Consider the following 20,122-nt stretch of genomic DNA (forward strand, 5'->3'; position numbering starts at 1 on the left):
TAGCCATTGAAAACAGTGGTATTTGCATGCTAGAATAGGTGATGTCCAAAACATGGTAGCTATTCGACGTTTCCAGCTCTTGCAACAACTTCCAGTACACAAGGGCCACAAAAGCATAGCCTTTGAGACTATAGCTTTTGAAAGCACAATATAGATGACAACACAAAAAAAGAATACAGGACAAGCACTACTTCAACTGAGTTTAATGCGAGACAACACTGAATATGTAGGCTTGGATCCCTGAAGGAAAAGGATAGCAGAAAAGCAAAAGAACAAAATGACATCAAACGAACAACAAACAAAGGAAGCATCCACTCATGTGAATGTGTGTCAAGAACGTGCTTGCTATGAGCCTGGTTTCGGTTACTCTGAGAAGGCAGTTATTGGGAGCTGCATGACATCACCTATGACCACATGGCCATACTGGCCATATTGCAGAGCCCCAGGAACTCTTGCGTTTGTTTCCTTGCAAACGATCATTGCCTCCACATTACATGGGCTCTTACAGGTACAATCTATTGCTCTAAATGCTTCGAGATCATTGGGCTACATACGCCGTAAGTTACATCACTCTGCTAACGATATTCGTAAACTAGCTTACCTAACATTTGTACAACCTCAGCTTGAGTACGCAACATCCATTTGGTCTCCCCATCAGAAATATCTAATCGAAAAACTCGAATCCGCACAAAATAGGGCTGCACGTTTCATTTCACGTTCTTATGATTATAACACAAGCATCACACAAATTAAACTCAACTTATCACTTCATCCTTTGCATAATCGTCGGGATATCGCCCTTCTATCATTGTTTCATAAATACATCTATAACACAGCGTCATCACTTTTGCAACTCGAAACTCCACAATATAGGTCACAACGTTTGTACAATCAGTTTAATTTCATGCACATTTACGGGAAGACTAATTCATTTAACTATTCCGCTCTTCCAAGAGCCATTCGCCTGTGGAATGACCTTCCTAACAACATAGCTTCCGTAAGTAACCAAGATAACTTCAAGCATCTACTTACCACACATTTGTTAAAATAATGCTTTATACCATACCTATTACATTGTCCTTTTCATAGCCTTATTGTTATTTGTGAGCAATTTTACATTAAATGTTTTTTTGCAGTAGCAGAGTTATGTCGCGTTCGTTCTTTATATTGCTCGTATTTTCATGTGCCACATTTTGTTGTGTATATGCGCTGTCGTGATTGAAAGTGTATTTTCTCCTTGCATCTCTTTATTGTATAACGCAATGCTCACTACGTTCCCGCATAAGTTTCTGTAATATTTTTTTTCTGTTCTTATGTATTTCTTGAGTATTTATACGCATTCATTTTGTACACTGTTCAAACGTAACATTTCTTTCTTTGGATTACCCCCCTTACACAATGCCTCCAGGGGCCTGTAAGGTACCGTATTTACTCGAATCTAAGCCGATGTTTTTTTTAAAAAAAAAGCGATGTGCGAAAGTGGGAGGGTCGGCTTAGATTCGAGTACACTGAATAGGTTTTTTTACTTTTCTGGCCTTGCGAATTTCGGGGGTCGGCTTAGAATCGGGGCCGGCCTAGATTCGAGTTAATACGGTACTTTTAAATAAATAAATAAAATAAATAAATATAGGCCAGTCGCAGCTTGATACAGAAATGGAGTACTATGCTGATAAAAATGCCTGCATTGCCCACTTAGTAGCTATGTCTACGAGTAGGCACTGCACCTAGACCTGAGGACTCTGTCCACGAGGACCAAGAATTCTCTTTCATGACCAGAGACATTAGATTCAAGTATGCAAATCACTGGTGTGTTACAAAACTCCCAAGGCAAAAGCATGAGGCTTCCCAGCACAGCATGGTAACACGAAAATCGTTTTCACATGACCACAAACCAACTTTTCTCTGTGGCCATTATGTTATTTGGCATAGCATGACCACCGACAGTAAATTCTGCAGATGAGCCTACAGTGACTTAAATTGCAAATTAGAAGCTGTCTACTGATCAGATGTACTAGTAATAAAATTCTTTAGAATGACTGAACAGCAACTACAAGCAGTTACGGTACTAACACATGCTCAACCCTACTTCAACATGCAAATGTTTTCACCATGCACAAGCTTCAGAAAGAGAGTCTCACACCAAATCCGAGTATCAGCCACAAAACAGTTATTTAGCGATGCTCCTTGTCGCAAAGAACGCTGCAAAAAATGGGGCTGCTAATCATAAGGTAAGCCCAGACATCTGCTTATGAATATATAACCGAAAACTTCCGCATTATTTGTGTCAATGAAATTTGATGCGGCAGTCTCATGAAACCATACACCACTGATGTGTACACACAGATACACATACACACTATGACCATGAAACCAAAAGATAAATTCATACAGCACTAGATGGGACAAGAGAGAAGAAAGTGTTGGCATGGAATTTAAATCTAAAAGAAGCGCATAATTGGAAGGGCCAATTTAAACAGCTTTTAGTGATACGGTCATTGTATACAGTAGAACCCCGCTGATACGTTTTTGAAGGGACCGTAGGAAATAAACGTAAGAGACGGGAAACGTAAGAGCCGAAAAACAGGAAAAACGGCAAAATATTTAGTGGTACAGAATTTTATTTCAATTCTTACGAGCAGCATGAAAATTGGCGCGCTCAGCCGCGATCTAGTCGATGGATAGAAACGCGGAGCTTAGGACGGCCTTATCCACAGAAATGTAATCAACGTATGTGATTTTTTTAACACCAACAGCTGTAGGCATGAAAGAACTAAGCACACGCAATCACGACCGGCGCGGCGAGTCCGACCGCGAACCGCACGCACGACCATGCGAGCTCCAACCAGCTCGAACTCCTCCCATTCTCCGACAAATAACGATGATGATGAGTCTACGCCAACGCGATGGCAGAAGTGAATGCCAATCTCGAAGGCCTTGCTTTCACAAGCAATTACGTCATACCTGCCATGTTTGTGCAATGCAAATCTCAGAGGCTATGCTTTTGTCAATAGTAAATGCCGATCTCGAAGGCCTTGCTTTCGCGAGCAGTTACGTCATAGACGCCATCTTTGCAATTTGAATCTCGAAGGCCATGCTTTTGTTTGCATCAATTGAAAGATTCTGTTGCTTGCGCCTCTCATGCGGCTAATATTACGGTCAAACGAGGCCAAGCTGCGTGAAAATGCACCATGGCCGCTCTCTTTGGTAGTCACTCGGTCGGCTCCGGGCGCACTTCGCGACGTATCATACGGGAACGGTCCGACAGTTATGACGTGGTAACAGCGGGGTTCCAAATACATTGTATCCTATGGGAGCTATGCCGGGACCGGCGGAAAACAACGTAACAGCCGGGAAAACGCAGCAGTGAGGAACGTAACAGCGGGGTTCTACTGTATATAGTAACTATAGCTTCAACCTCTGCACTGGGCCAACTGGTGTGTCCTTGAGCTGTTTGTTGTGCCAGATGATCGCCACCTACAGTTCCAGTGACTTAAATAATCTGCCGCTTTACGTCCAAATCCAAAATGCTTCACTAGGTGCATATCCTGAACTGACCCATTAAAAATGATGTAATTATTATTTGTGGTCTCGACGAACTGGGTCTTCCCATAGTAAATATGGAGACTAAAGTTATATTTAGAAAACCACCAAACAGAGGACAAAAGTTCCACGACAGCACTCACCCGACTCAAGCAAGCTTTGTATAGAAATTGAAGGCCAGGTTTGCTAAACGTCAACACCAAGGCCATGACTTCGTAGTAAACCATATTTGGCAGGAAAAGTCGCCACAAAAAAAAGAAAGAAGCAACAAGCCATAATGACTTACCCGTCGTAAGCTGGACAGCCTTGGTGGTGGAGCAATAGGCTTTTCAAACTCAAACACAATGACAGCAGCTGCAAGGGAAACAACAAAGATAGTCACACATTTGAGTTTGTGAATGTCATGAAACGTAGTTTAACCCTTTGCAGTCCGTTGTCGGCCCCTGCCCGACAACACAACACGGCCGCAGCAGTCCTGGATCGGGCACTGCTGGACAAGTTCTTTTGCAGTTTATTCACGTGCATGTTTGCTCACTACATTATGCACCATCTGTAAAATAATAAGTAAACTTCTTTTACTTGATCTTTGAGTCTTTTAGTTTTGGACCAGAATGGAAAGGAGGGAAAAGGTTTTGGACCGCAAAGGGTTAAGGCCTCCCATGCACACCAAAATGAAATTCTGGAATTGATCTAAAAAAACATATATTTACTGGATTATTTACTCTGGTCTGATGAAAATTGAAAATTGGGCTACAAACCAAGATAACAGCGCAGTTTTTTTTTTATAAACGCTGCGAGCTCAGCATACAGTAAAAGTTCATTAATTCGACCCTCATTAATCCGGTAAATCGGATATATAATTCGGACGTGTTTCCTGGTCCTGACCAGCATATGCAGTGTTTAATGGCACCAAACTCTTGTTAATTTGGACACATTTGGCTGTAACCTGGTTAATTCGAACGATCCTCAGAGCGCACCTAGCGCAAAGCGCTGCAAATGCGAGACGCAAAAGAGCGAAAATCGCATTCGCAGACAAGTGAAACGAGGCGACAATGTCCGCATCGCTACATTCATCACTTAGTGAGCATGGTTTTGTGCACATGCAGATCCAGCAGTCAGAAGTTTTGTTTTAACTTAATGAAATGCACGCACAATGTCACAAAAGTAGAGCTGCGCGAATAGCAAAATTTTGGGTGCGAAGCGAATTCGAATATTGAAGTGTGAGTGCGAATCGAATCGAATATTTTTCGAATATTTCTCGAATATTTCTAGAATATTTTTTGGATACTTCGAAGTGAAATTGAAAAAAAGAAGTTAGAGAGGATTCCTAAGCATATTCTTATGAGATAGCAACATGAATGTGTTTCTTTTCGCTAGGTTGATGAAGCACTGGCGGGGTGGTGTTTCATAGTTGTCTTATCAAGAGTGAAGCAAAGTAGAGGCCGAATTCTATTTATGCACATGATTTGGTGCAATCAAAGTGTTGCCGACAACACTTTACACGTGACAGGCAAAGATGCCATTTCCTCAGCCTCTCCTCCTCTTTCAACTTCTGTGGAAGCCCGACTGATGTGGCGGACAAGGGTGTGCTCCCTTCAAGTCCGGAGTTCCAAATCTGCCTTGAAGACGTCGATATCTAAGAACATCTGAAATTATGGATGCTAAAAAGCTTCGGCTTCCAATTTTTCGGACTTCCTGCCCAAATTTCAGGTCCAAAACAGCATTAATTGAGCCCCCCCCCCCTTTCTGCCACATCTTTCATCTCCATGTTGGAACCAGTGTTTTTTCGAGTTAATACATTTGCGACCCTAGCAGAGCTTGAAAGACAGTTTTGCCGCAATACCGGAGTGTGATGAGGTGAAGCATATTGAAAATCTAGGGATCACTTCCAATCGGACGTTGACTATCTCTTGGCAAAGTTCGACCGTAACGGAGCTTGAAAGGCAGCTTTGCCGCAATACCGGAGTGTGATGAGGTGAAGCATATTGAAAATCTAGGGATCACTTCCAATCGGACGTTGACTGTCTCTTGGCAAAGTTCGACCGTAACGGAGCTTGAAAGACAGTTTTGCCGCAATACCGGGGTGTGATGAGGTGAAGCATATTGAAAATCTGGGGACCACTTCTAATCGGGCGTTGACTGTCTCTCGGCAAAGTTCGACCGTAACGGAGCTTGAAAGACAGCTTGCCGCAATACGAGAGTGTAATGAGGTGAAGCATATTAAAAATCTGAAGGGGTCACTTTCAATCGGACGCTGACTGCATTTGTTTTTGGGAAGTTCGAATAGTTCGAATAGTAAAATTCCAGTGCGAATCGAATCGAATAGCAAACACTATTCGAAAAATATTCGAAATTTCGAATATTCGCACACCCCTACACAAAAGTCAAACAAGGCGGAAGCTGTTGAAGAGTTAGAGCTTTCAACTGCAGTCGGTATGCTGGCACAAAACATGTTATCTACATCGCGATGGACGAAGTATCAGTTGCCGACCGTTTTGGCTGCGTAAGTACTATTGTCCCATGCATGTGGTAGTAGTGGTGGTACGTAATAAGGGAGCAGTGCAGAGCACATCTCGAGTGGGAGCCTGACATCCTGGTCGTATTGAGAATGAAGCCGCAGGATGATAAAAATTATGGCTTTTTCACTGCTCTTATGCAAAATAAGTGCAAGATTTACGTGTTCATCAAGAAAATGAAGGTGTATTGATGAAACAGACATTTGCTTATTGTTTTCTGGATACTTTCGATAATTCGGAATCCAGTTAATTCAAACGTTTTTTGCGGTCCCGTGAAATCCGAATTAATGAGCTTTTGCTGTACATCTAAAGCTTTGCAACAAACAACTAACATTAAATTGGAAATATGAAACTTACTGGAAACTGAAGACCCCACCCCCTTTCATTAACTATCGAAACACACTGGGAAATCCTTCCCTCCTAGTCCATTGAATATGCATGCTTGTAAGCACGTGCAGAAACCTTTCATAATTAACCACACTTCAATATCATCATTATGCAAGGCTAACTAAAGAATTATTACGTAAAAGTAAGTTAAACAATGGCCCAACACCGAGCGAAATATGAGTGACAGGCAACTGGTCTGTTAACTTCAAACCAGCAAGATGCCAAGCCCGCCGCATCAGCTCCCCATGCTTTTGCTACAGAACCATTTCAGAACCATTTCGCAGAGACCCTGGATGCTGCACGGTAGCATCAGCAGTGTGCTTGGCATGCTCACTATGGTTAAAGGGGTCATGAAGCACCCCTTGAGCTTATTGAAAAAACACATCCTGTGGAAAGCTGACACAGCTATGAAGTGCTAAGCCAAATATTGCAGTCGTGCGCGCCGCTTAAAGGCTACAAGCGGAGCGCGAAGTTGCTGTTTTCTCAGGCGCCCTCTTTTCAAACAGAGGCCGCTTCTCACTCTCGTCGGTGGGCAGGGCGTCTGCCGGTTGACGTCGCGTGTCTGCTTCTCCGCGTCGCAAAAGACATAGCACCCTCAGTGGCCGATAGCCAGCATAAATTGAGAGCGGCGTTCAGATTAGATGCGCTTCTTGCCATGAGGTGCCGCCACTTGTCGGCGCCACACTCCTCAGTCTGCTAACATTACACGGTAGCCACACACGCGCACGCGAATCACAGCGGGAGAGCGATCGCGGTTCACGACGCGCGCTGACGTAACTTCTTTCCCCCGTGCCATCCCTCCCTGTGCAGCTTCCAGTGCGCTCGTTACGACGAGAAAAGAGAGAAAGCGCTGAGAGCGTGCGCCAAACCCCCGTAACTCCGCTCATTCTTGACAAATTCGAGAACCTTTTGCGGCAATCGATTCGGGAGGCAGTAAACTCCGATAATGAGGTCATTAGATCATTACTTGGAAAAGTGGTTCATGACCCCTTTAACAGTGCTGAGCCACAACAGTGGAGGAGGGTGAGGCAACCAGATGAATTCAGGCCAACAACTGTACAGCGTTTTCGAAACAAGCTCAATAATAAATGGCCCAGCTTGTCCAAAAATAGTTGAAAACTAGCATAATATGTCATCCAAACCATCCAAAACTACTTTTGGCAAGTTAGAATAAACTTTGCACATCACATTTTCATTACTGTTTTTATTTAAAAAGATACGAATAAAAAATAGCACTGGTCACAACAGTAATTATGACACTCTCTTTTTGTTAATCATTGATGGTGTTTTTTTTTTGTACTAAGCTTATTACAAGAGTTGCAGGACTACATAAATCTCCTGCCCAGGTCACCTGACAATTTCTTGGTGCGAAATGGTTTCTGAAGATGATCACAAAAGAATTTCTATATACAGGTAATTTCATAGAGAGAATATTTCATATATCGAAAATATATTCAAGGGGATTTTACAATTTTTCAATATACACAATAGTTCAAAGCTGTATGTGGGTTCAATATATGCGGGTTCGACTGTATAACTCAGACCATTTAGTGCAACGTAGCTGCTTATCACATTGACTTGGCATTCCTAAATGAAATCAGCACATGCACCATCACAAGTGTCACAGTGATAAATGATGGAACTAGCAGTACTTCTGGCAATAGGGCAATTTATATGGTACTCTTAAGTGTCACTTGGTCACTCAGCCTTATGGTGAAGCAATTATGATTTAGACAGCAACAGATGTGGCAAATTTCAGTTCGTCCTTTGAGAGCCCTTGTTCAAACTCTGAAAGCCGAAAAATCTATTTGAATAGCCAGTCATCACCATATTCCACTGTAGGTCTTTTCAAGAGTCCGAGTTGAAGAATATGTATGAGTATGCAATCAGCTGACAATGGCTCATAAAAAAATGTACCAATTAGCAGGCCACAACTGCTGGAAGTATATTCACTTTTAAAAAGGAATACAAAAGTGTGTTCAGCTCCCCAAAAAGCTCATCAAGAAAATGTATAAACTGGCACTGTTAGAAATGCAGTCTTTCATTTTTCGCATCTTTTGCGCCTGACTAAGATTATGCTCGTGGTAAGATCGGTATTATTGGTATGGTAAGTACCAGGAATGGAATTGGTTAATTCAGCTAAGGCTCAACATTCTTTTCTTAGTGTCCCTGCAAATATAACAGCCACATACTTAATTTTGTCATTAAACAGCTCGTTCTTAAGATTCAAACCCTCAACTAGAATAATTAAGCAAGTTTCAGATGTCTTACCAGTCATTGTGGCAAGACATACAAGATTAGCAGTGAAGCCAATAAAAATGCACTACAGCCTTCAATTTGTGCCCTCCCAACCCCAACATGACACTTACCATCCCTGATCTTTTTTTGAAGTTGAGGAGAAAGGGATGACCAGCTCTGGCAGTGAACCACACGATTGGCATTGTGGATGAGAAACCGTTCACACTGCCGCTGAATCTTCCGCAGCAAGTCAGTGAAGTTCTGCAGCCAGAAAGAACACCACCCCAGCACTCCCCATTTAAGCCTCAATTTAACAAAAGCTTTCATCGAAAAAGCTTTAAGTAAATTCAAGACTATGTTCACGTAATGTCTACGTTAGCGAAAACAGCATGCCCATTTCACTTAGCAAAAGCACTTAACAAAGCAAACAAAGACAGCGGCATAGATCCCATGAAGCAATTATCGGCCCCAGACTCCAAGCGATTAGTCAGTGTTGAAGCATGGGTGCAGTTTTTCACAAAGAAAATTAATGCACCAAAGTAGTGAGTAGAACTTGCTAGAGATCATCGTAAAATATATAACAGTGCAACAGGGTTAGAGGACGAACAGAAAGAAGAAATGGACACAGCGCTGAACTCACAACTAATACCCCTGTCACACTGGAGGTGTTAATGTCATTAGGTTCGAATGTCATTCGGCGCAACGAATGCCATTCGATCCGTGGCGGCGCCACACAGGAAAAAGTAATGTCATTCGTTCATGATATCAATGTCGATAATTCAGAAAAAAAATGGCCGGAAAAGTTGAGGAAGGTAAATGTAGAGTGGCATGAAAGCGAAGTTCTTTATTTTAAAAGGCATGTGGGAAGTCGCATCGCTAGATAAACACGGATAAAAATTTCATATCACAGGATATCTGGCCACCATAAGCCAAGACGACGCTTAGCCAGTAGCGACAGCCGATAGAATTGCTAACATGGCGGAACCGCTATTCTAGGCACTGTAGTACCGCTGAACGACGACGCTAAGCTGCAGCAAGTAAAATATTCAGTTGCTTTGTATACTTAGCGTTGAAAGGAACGCGCATAAGCCAGAAGAAGAGATTTGACGGAAACTCGGAGCATTCCGCGTTTGTTTGCTTTCAGAACGCGGTCTCGCACGCGTCCTTGCGGGAAAACAGGTTTCAACGAAACTGCGCACAATTGTCTTCTCATAGCCTTATGAGAGCAAACATCTCCACCTCGGTCCGGTGCGCTCGTGGAGTTCATTCCATCGCTGCAGATACACATGCACACAGGCGTCTGTTTGTTTACATTATGGCCGACAGTGCCGGCGGCCAGACGCCACTGAGGTGGAGAGTAAAACCATTTTGCTACAGTCTTCCGTAGACCTGTGCTCGTTAAAATCGCAGACGCCTTTAAAAAAGCAATATTAATAGCGTGTTTGCACGAATGCGTGTCGAATTGAGAATACTAAATGACACATTTTAAGTAGTCTCTGGTGTAGAGACTATACATTCGGTTCGACTTCGACAGCGAATGTGTTTTTCGAACTCATTCGATCGCCTAAGTCATTTGGTTCTAATGACATTAAATATCGCTGTGTAGCAGCCGCATAATCTCATTAGGTGCGAATGTCATTCTGTTCGAATGACATTAAAACGTCCAGTGTGGCAGGGGTATAAATTTATTATTGAAAAAAGAAAGAACATATATAGGTAACAATAAGTCTTCAAAACTCTGCACATGTTCCACAAAACAACATAAATCATGTCTTCTCTAACATGGCGTAAATGTGCTGGCAGTATGGCATAAACGTGCTGTTTTCAGCACATAATAAAGTGGGCAAGGTTGCGCATTGGTTGATAGAGCATTGTGTTGGAAGCCAGGAAAAGGCAACAAGTGTGTATCCAGTCATCTACACAAATACACTCAAACCTCGTTATAGCGAACACGGATATAACGAATTATCGGTTATAACGAAGTAAATGAAAAGTAGTCTTGTAATATCTACAGTGTTAAAATTAACGTTTATAACGAATTTTCGGATATAACAAAGTTATTTTCGTGGCAGATGCGACTTTGTTATAATGAGGTTTGAGTGTATGTACCTTGCGCTACTGGCGTGGTTTACGAGATTTCACTTTCAAGCGGCAGCGAATACATAGGCCAGACGGGACGTTGCCTAAACGTATGCTTGCATGAGCATGAGTTGACTCTTTCAGGTGCTGCTGTCCAGTTTCATTTGGCAGTCCATTGCAGATCATGTGGTTGTGTCCCATATTTTAAGAAAACCATTATAAAATACCGACATGCTGATCAGCGCACGCGTGAAGTAGCCAAAGCCTTTTTTTTTTTATAAGATTCAGCTAAAGTTGTATCAGTCAACCGTCAATCACTCTTCTAGACGAAGAGTACGGTTATCTGTTAAAGAAGACATGATTTATGTCGTTTTGCGGAACATGCGCAGAGTTTTGAGGACTCATTGTTACCTATATATGTTCTCTCTTTTTTCAATAATAAATTTAGTTGTGAGTTGAGAGCTGTGTCCATTTCTTCTTTCTGTCCATATTCTAACCCTGTGGCGCTGTTAGATACTTTATGATGAACATCCACCAACTAGCCCAACTCGCAATTTTGTTTCAGCATGTTGCTAGAGATGATCACGCCCTGCTGACTACCACTAGGCTGAAGGAAAGCATGGCGTGTCGAGGATCGAGGAGAGCCAGCTGTGGGTGCTGTGGGTGCTTTTCACTTCCAAGACCAGCCACGCTGGCCCATTCACATGTCCCCATAGTTCATGCGTATGTATCGTCAGTGACAGGTTCAGAAACTATTCGCGTAAGCCTGAATCGTAAGCTATTCTGTATGATGTAATCTGTCTGGCACATTTTAAAATTTCTATCACCATGAAATTCAGATCAACCATGGTCTTATCATCAAAGTTCTACTGTATCATACCCACAGAAAAAGATTAGCACAAGTGATTTTTGCGGCCAGTGATCGCATGTGCTAATTTTTTTTGTGTGTGTGGCGACCTTACCTGCAACACAGTGCCGGCTGCCTATTCTCTCAACCACAAGGACTGCTGCCACACAGAGCAAATTAGGGCCAGCCGCTGCTAAGGAGGAGGGCTCAGCCACTGTGATCATCACACTGGTGCACTCACTTATGACTAAGCTGACTAGAGGAGGAACATTCACTCTCCTTTTCATTTGCATTCCTCTGGCACTGAAATATGTTCACGAACTTCAGGCACTTGTATGAGAATGTATGTGTAGTAAGCCCTGGGAGTGAATTCACATTCTCGTCCACAGCAATACGTAGTGGTGGTTAACATTTCCACAGCTAGATCAAAACACAAATCCCCAAAAAAACAGAGGGCATACAGCCACTGCTGTAGTATTGCATATGTAATGCACAAAGTATCACTGCAGCTCACAGCTATGGCATGTCTCTAAGTTTTCATTCACTTTGGTTTCCCTTTTCCTCATTATCTGTACATTTACAGTTACAAACAGTTAGTTTCCACCTTCTTTGGATTCATTTCTCTTGGCTCTACGCCGCTGAAACTAGCAAAAATTGAGCCTCTTGGCTCGCCCTAGTGTTCTTATGTGCATACTTCCCGATGATAGCAACATGAAACTTTCACATTATAAATGTAAACATAAAAAGACACTTTGCAAGAAATTTAGGAAAGCTTTAGCATACACACCCATTTTATATGAGACAAATTACAAACCAGTGATGTGAAAGAGCAAAATGAACTTCAGAATTAAAGATCACACTGCACTCAGGAATTGGGTGTTCATTCACTGACTTAGTTACAGCATGCTATTGTGAGCTACAACCAACTGTTCTTCCAACTCTACTATTGCCACAGAGAGCAGACAATAGGCCAGCAGAGGATATTCTTGGCCATTTGAAATAAAATGTTGTTTACCAGAAAGCTTTCTAACTTTTGTTTCCAACTGCTATTAAGCACAGAATGGACTGCCCATGCTTCTAGGACAAACGACTGCGTTCTACAGTATTCGAGGGTTCCTGAAGGTCATTTTAGTGTTCTGTAAGTAGCCAGAATGAATGCAACACCTTGCTGTTTTCTTCGATTAACTAACTTAAAAAAAAAGTCTGCATTGCATTTTGGATTTAACAAAGCTAGGGATATGCGAACCTTCGTAACTTCAAATATTCAAACAGTTCGTTATTTGATTCACAAGGAATTTCACACCACAAAAGTTCATAACAAGTATTGAAATCAGCACAGAGAATTACAGAGCAGCGCTAAATTTCGCAAAAAGTTATTGCCCAAATAGACAAATTAGCTTAGTTGCCACACTGACCGAGTCTGCCCAAGTTCGCTGAAGCAGAGTCCACCTGGTGAAATTTTGCTTCCAACAAGCTGTTTAACAACATTTTGTAACAGACACATGGAAACATTCAGCTTTATTGGTGGCTCATGGTATGTTGTTGTCCACATGGGGAATTCTCTGTACACGCTGGTTTGCCATTGCACCAGTGCATCAATTTTGTTAACAAAACACATGTGAAGCCTTCACATACCTGCCAAGTTTGGAGAAACGGAATCCGGGAGATTTACTCAACGGGGGGGGGGGGGGGTATAAAATATTTCGACCGCGGGAGGAGGGGGTATAAAGTATGCCCCCCGCGCGGGGGGGGGGGGGGGGGGTGCGCATGCGTCGTACACTAAGCGCTTGCGGGCTTCCGGTAAGTGACGGAAATAGCGGGCCGCAAACGCTAAAGCTAACTTAGCGTACGCAATTCTAAAACTGCCTACTGTCAGCGGGAGTTTGCGGTCGCCGCTGATCTGTACAGAGTCCAGACCGATAACATCGCTTACGCATCGTCTGTTTCACGTGCGAGTAAATGCGCGCTAGCACTAGGGACGAACGCGGTTGAAGCAGAGATGAAACAACCCGGCCGTCACCGTCGCGTGAAGGGCACATGCGATACCATCGCTCCGCGTGCGAGGCCTGTCGTCGCTTGCTTACCAGTTATTTCGTCGGGCAAGGGACCATAAGGGGCGCCGTTGAGACGGGGACGGTCACGAGCGCTGGCGAACGCACTATCTCGACAGACATCGGTAACGGCTACTCTTTTAAGTGCTGGACTGCGGCACAAAGTGCACAGCTACTTCATGCGCAATGAAAGTGAGTTGAACCTTTCTACCATCGTTAAAAAGAAGAAGAAGAATCCTTTCTACTACGTGGCCAGACAACTTTGCTCACGTGGCCAGACAAAGCACTGGACGCGCGGGGCAAAACTGGATTTCCGGGAGATTTCTCTATGACCCGTACAACCGGGAGAAACGTTCAAAATCCGGGAGTTTCCTGGGTAATCCGGGAGACTTGGCAGGTATGCCTTCACTTCGAACTGCATGAGGTGGCACTGCTTCACGCTGACTGTGGGCTGCATGTGACCTGGTCCTACATGAAGGCCATTTCATAGCAAGGCTTGCATACAAATTGCTGTGGTTGCTTTTGCAAAAATTAAACATGCTTCTGTATGCCTGACACTTCATTTGTGTAAAGACAATGTTTAAGGCATACAGTGCCTAAAGCACTGCAGTCGTATGGTTGGTATGCACTGTATTACAATGAGTGGAGCGACATAAGATAAAAAAATGTGTCTGTCTATGTGCTATCATCAATTCACAAGTTCCTCATTAAGAATGATGGCCTTTGAGACTAAAGATAGCCCGTGCTGTAGCAGTGCTACTTTGATAAAGTTGACCCATTGAACGCCCTCTCGCGCTTTATGTAAAAGCAGATCACCGGAGAGGAGGAAAGGTTAGTAGTTAATTCAGTCAACTTTGTTGGTGCTAAAGTGACGCTGCAGGAAAGAAAGGATAGGGGAAGGATTCCACAGCACTCTGGGAAAGATGGTGGGGTTCTGAAAGATAAAGTGTGAGAAATCCTGTTCCAGGAGAAAACCCAAAGTGATGCTTCCCTATTCCCTACTGTTCCTGAACAATCACATGGTGTGCATAACAAGTTAATGAGGCAAGCTGTAATTTCCTTCCAACACTCGCGCACAATTCAAAAGTAAAGAAAAGTAGGTCTGGCCATTACTAAGAGGACAAAAAACAGCAAACTGACTTGTGTCCACTGTACTTGTTGGCTGTCATCTTCAGGCAGTAGACGTGCAAGGGCAATGCATGACAAACAGGCTGCATCGGGGGTCAGTCCTTCCACTGCTGCCAGCAATGTGTCCTCAAGAGCAGTGATGTTCCAGCTCTGGCCCTGAGCAGTGAAGGCAGACTTCAAGTCATGGTGACCATAGTCACAAGTGTCTAAGATCACCTACGAAGTCCTTGAGGGCATACAGTTCCCCACAGTTGAGGTGCACAGAACTTACCGCACCGTGTATCTTGTGGCACACAATGCCGAACAAAAACACAAGCAGGAGTTCAAACTAACAGCACCTCTATACTAGACAAGTTGCCGTAACAAATCTTGGAAAAAGTAAGTGATGTAACAACCCTTACCTGCACACATCCCACATTCACCTCTCTTGCTTTATTTTTCAATGTGGCACGTAAGTTTAACTTTATGCCACGACCTCCTCTATAAACTTACGACCTGCTCATCGGCGCTCCCCCTACGGCGGCGCGCGGTCCCGAAAGCTTGCGGATAGGAACCGAAAGTGCTGCCAGGTGCCGCCAGCACTTACCCCCATAGCAGACGATGCGGCGGCTTCGTTTACATTGAGCGCATGCTGGTCTTGGGTTCCTGGCGCACTAGTGAGCGCGTAATTGTCGTCTTTATTCGAGTTTCTAGCGTCTAGACTGACTGATTCACAGAGATTTACCGTCTCAAAGCAACACTCTGGCTATGTGAAGCACCGTAGGTGGAGGGCTCCTGAATAATGTTGACCACCTGACCCAAAATCTAAGCGCGCGAAAGCCTTTGCATTATGTATCCGTCTACGTGCGAGCAGCGGGAACGTGTAGGCAACGAAAAGATCAAACATAACATATACAAAGAATGGCCTGCAGAATGCAGTCCTTATATTCCTGGCGTTATTTCGTGCAATGGTGCCCTACCTTATCGTTCTCTATAGCTGTATGTGCAAAAATAATTCGCCCAAGGGCTGATGGTGGGTTCATCTTAAAGCCGAGTTTCTGCAGGACTACGAAACGCTGTATTCGACGCAAGTGGTCGCCCGAATATCAACTAGTATATCAGTTACACATATTTTTTTTATCTACTCTCCTGTCTTCCTATATTTTAGTTTTACTCAGGGCTGGGCAGAGGTAGACAGAAAAGTATTCCTAAATACAGATATCGAAATACATGTGCTGGGAGCCTCAAGCACAGGTTCTGAGATACATATGTGTTTTTGACATAACGGGATATTTCCAAAATGCTTCCGCAAAAAGACGAAAAAAAAGTATACTGGGAATACAGATACAAGAATGCAAATACTAGAGTATACATTTATTCTAGACATCAGATCTGTTTTGCTGAAAATGTTGGTGCGTTAATTGCACTTTAGAACAGCAGCTATACTTAAATAGGCTGTAATTTAGACAGCATCGGTTAAACCTCAACACAAAACTCGCGAAATGGCTTAGAGCCCGAAAAAAAAATTTTGTGGTGCGACACCTGCCGCGAGAGACAGTATACTTTATTCGGCACTGGATGGCAATAGTTGCTTCCGCAGTTGTGCCATCAGCGGCATCGGAGGGTTTATCAGATGGGCCATTCTGCACGTGTGGGGAACCCTTCGCCGCCCGCACTGTGTCACAGACCAGCGGCGTGCCTTTGCTTGGATTAGGACAAAAAGAGTTCCTTTCCCCTTTGGAACACATTGAGTTCAGTTCCGACAAAAAAAAAAAAAAAAAAAGGTAGCGATATATGATACCCGTGTCCTGCACTGTATCGCGATATGATCGATACGTACGTCGTGCAAGTATATTTCACTACTGAGATACAAATACCATTTTGCAAATCCATCTCGATACAGAGATAAAGATACTCAAAAGTATCTCTAAAATACTATTGAAATACTCTTGCTGCCTAGCCCTGGTTCTGCTCCTATCATTTTTCGTTCCATTGCATATGCGTGGTTGTTAATTTCTGTAGTTTCATTGTCACTCTCCAAGTTTCTTCATTGTATGTTAGAACTGGCAAACTGGAATAGTTAATGTACACTTTCCCATTCTGTGACAGTGGTATTGTCAGCCATGGGTTAAGAATGCACCTATTCTCATTCTTTGGTAAATCTGCTAGACATGAGTAGGCTGACCTAGAGTACTCTTCTACAGATTCTCGTATCGAGTTGTCTGTCGCGAACACTCTTTCGCTGGACATGTAGTATTATTTTGTCTTCTGCATATTCATCTTCAACGCCACTTTAACGCGTTCTCAGTTTAGGTCTGCGATATATTTGTTTTGCAATTCGTCGCTATCATGCTGAAAGAGCGCTCGACACCCCGTTCTTCAGAAATGACGGCTTTCGTAGTATCTCGTACAAATGTATACATAGGAAAATCGGGATGTCTCCTAATGATGCACCGGGAACTCTTCTTACATAGCTGGTACAAGTTAAAAAAGAAACCATAAACCTTTGAAAACGCAGCAGCGCACCATTGGGGGAATGTACTGCTACCTTTGCCTATAACGTTGCTTCTGATTGCGCAGTCACTGCGAGGTTATCGCATGTCACTGATGTCATGCAATAACTTCCGAATGTCGCAAAGGCGAGCGCCTACTATACGCGCCGAACAAGCAGACCCTGCGGAGGCAGCAACCGATAGCGAAGCCCGCAAAGTCGCAAGCTGGCGATGCCATGAGGGCATAGATGGGGGTCAGTTGTGGCGCCGCGGCGTGCGGTGGCAGTTTGGGGAACTAAAAAAAACTGGCGACACGGGGAGCGGCGGCATGAGCAGGTCGGAAGTTTATAGAAGAGGTCGTGCTTTATGCACATCAGATAATTGTTCAAAATATTTTTAAACACTACTGAAATCTGGGTTAAGGCAACTGCCAAATGGTGTAATATTCAAATGATGCTTTTTCAAAATTTCAATATGCACAAAAGCACATGCAAAATGTGTAGGGATGTATAAATGCAGCAGCTTGTTACAAGGTGAACTGTTCTCGTGAGGATTTCCGATTATCACAAATTCCTAAGCAATAATATTGCAACAGCAGCACAACAGAGAACCTCAACTACATTGAAGATTAAAAAAATTGCATAATGAATGTACACATAATGACTCAAGATAACATATCAGGACAGCAAAGAGAAAAAAAATCCCAGTGTGTGCACCTTTCCAAGGTCAAGAAAGGACTTGCTCAGAAGCACTTGGTCAAACTCCCGTGACATGAGGCCCACACAGTCGTGCAACAGGCGCTTGGCCAGGGACAAGGCTGACTCGGCCCACCGCACCCGTGGCAGAGTCACAGACAGACGCTCACAATTGAGGGCCATGTCAACAGCTGTCTCCACCGTCTGAACAAGAAGGGAGAGCATCCGCTGACAGAGTGCTCACAGTACAGTAACGCCTGCATAACAGTCAGCATAATTTAACACAGAAAAAAAAAAAAATTAAACGGAGTATTATGACAGACAGGACAGGAATAAAGTAAACATGACAAAAACCACACTACCTTGTCCAGTTTCCATTCATTTCACATATAACACTGAACAACGGTATGTACTACTAGTTCAGGCAAATATAACAAATTATATTACCCACTTAGATAAGCTGAACACAAGGGTTATAAAATGTCAAATCACTCATACACTGATGACAGTGCAGTTGCATATGCAGGTGCCTAAACCTTGACATGTAGTTGTGCATGGGGGTGCTCAAAAGCAATGTAGGTATGTAGCAGGGGCGTAGTCAGAAATTTTTTTTTTTTGGGGGGGGGGGGGGGTTCCACCGTACTTTATGTATGTTCGTGCGTGCATTTGTATGTGTGCGTGTATATATACGCAAGCAAAACTGAAAAATTTCAGGGGGGGGGGTTGAACCCCCCCAACCCCCCCCCTGGCTACGCCCCTGTATGAGTGTGCAAATGCATTCCTCAGACTGATGATTAACATGGTAACATGTTGTCGAACATAGGAAAAGAAGATGAAGGGGAAGCAGAGGGGCAACTGACTATGCACCTGTTTTATTCTTCTTCAGTTTCTTTATGTCGCTATTAAAGTGATCGTAGTACAGCTCAGTACGCTTCGCGTTCTATTGCCGTGTGCTTCAGGATCGGCTATGTCGTGCCATAATAGTACTATATGGTATAGTATATGGAAGAAGTATTGGAAGGTGAGCGTTATTGGATTCACTAAGTTCAAAGCGAAGCCTTTGGTGAAAAAATCTTCGTGCTTCTTAAGAGGCAGGTTTTTCCCAAAAGTTCAAAAGTGGCTGACTTGCGACCGTTTCTAGATGGAAACAAACAGCTTCAAATTGGAAGAAGACTGCAAAAGCTGAATGAAAGCCCTGGTACAAGGAAACCTGTTGGTGCTATTTGACAGTCACTATTTCATGTTTCTTGAAGTTTGAGATTCACATATATTCGCATAATGCATGGAGGTATAACCGCCATGCTAAACCACGTGCGAGAGCGCTTCTGGGTTATACGGGCTCGCCGAACAGCGAAGGCGGTGATGAACTGTTGTGCGTTGTGTGCTCGCTGCAGATCGAAGGCAAGCTCGCCGCCACAGGCTCCCTTCTGACCTGTGGGATTGAACAATCCAAGCCATACGACACTACAGCAGTGGATTTGCAGAACCACTCTTTGCGAAAAGAGCCGGAAAATGCGACAAAAAAAATATACATCGTAATTTTTACTTGTGCATCAATGCGGACGATACACTTGGAATTGGTAACCACAAATGACTCTGAAAGGCCTGCTGCTGGCATTCCGCAGATTTATTGCTAGGAGAGGATTGCCCAGCGTCATTTACTCAGACAACACACAATCATTTAAAAAGGTGTCTAAGAAATTAAAGAAGATAAAGAACCAGATCGAAGAGACAAACCTCCAGTCGTACCTTACAACACAGTGGATTAAATGGAAATTCATCATAGACGCTGCTCCATTGTCGGGCAGTTGGAGGGAAAGACTGGTGAGATCGGTGAAGACAGCCCTGCGGAAAGACCTCGGATGAAATAGCCTTTATGCTGAAGAACTCAGTACGCTACTTACTGAGGTCGAGGCTGTGGTTAATTCCTGAGCACTTACATATGCCTGCCTCGAAGCCAGTGAACCATCCGCAATTACCCCAGCACGTTTCCTTATAGGCCAACAATATACCTCTTTGCCAGACGGTGATCCAACGAAAGACTCAATGAACCACAGCAATCCGAAGGACTATTCACACCATTTACAACACCGCCAAAGTTTGTAGGATCATTTCTGGAGACGTTGGAAGCACGAGCATGTGCTCGCTCTCCCATCTGCACATCGTTCTC

At 43.5% G+C, this 20,122-nt stretch overlaps 1 protein-coding gene across 1 annotated transcript in view; it reads right to left on the reverse strand.

Annotated features, from left to right (window-relative positions):
- LOC119391651 (uncharacterized) overlaps window positions 1-20,122 on the reverse strand; it is an 82,578-nt gene that overhangs the window by 22,421 nt on the left and 40,035 nt on the right. The window contains exons 9-12 of the mRNA XM_037659320.2: window positions 17,974-18,156; window positions 14,799-14,942; window positions 8,813-8,942; window positions 3,827-3,894 (exon numbers count right to left, since the gene is read on the reverse strand). Coding sequence (XP_037515248.1) covers window positions 3,827-3,894; window positions 8,813-8,942; window positions 14,799-14,942; window positions 17,974-18,156 — 525 coding nt within the window. The remainder of the gene's footprint in view (window positions 1-3,826; window positions 3,895-8,812; window positions 8,943-14,798; window positions 14,943-17,973; window positions 18,157-20,122) is intronic.

This window comes from Rhipicephalus sanguineus, chromosome 1 (assembly GCF_013339695.2).
Source record: "Rhipicephalus sanguineus isolate Rsan-2018 chromosome 1, BIME_Rsan_1.4, whole genome shotgun sequence".
Taxonomy (NCBI): Eukaryota; Metazoa; Arthropoda; class Arachnida; order Ixodida; family Ixodidae; genus Rhipicephalus; species Rhipicephalus sanguineus.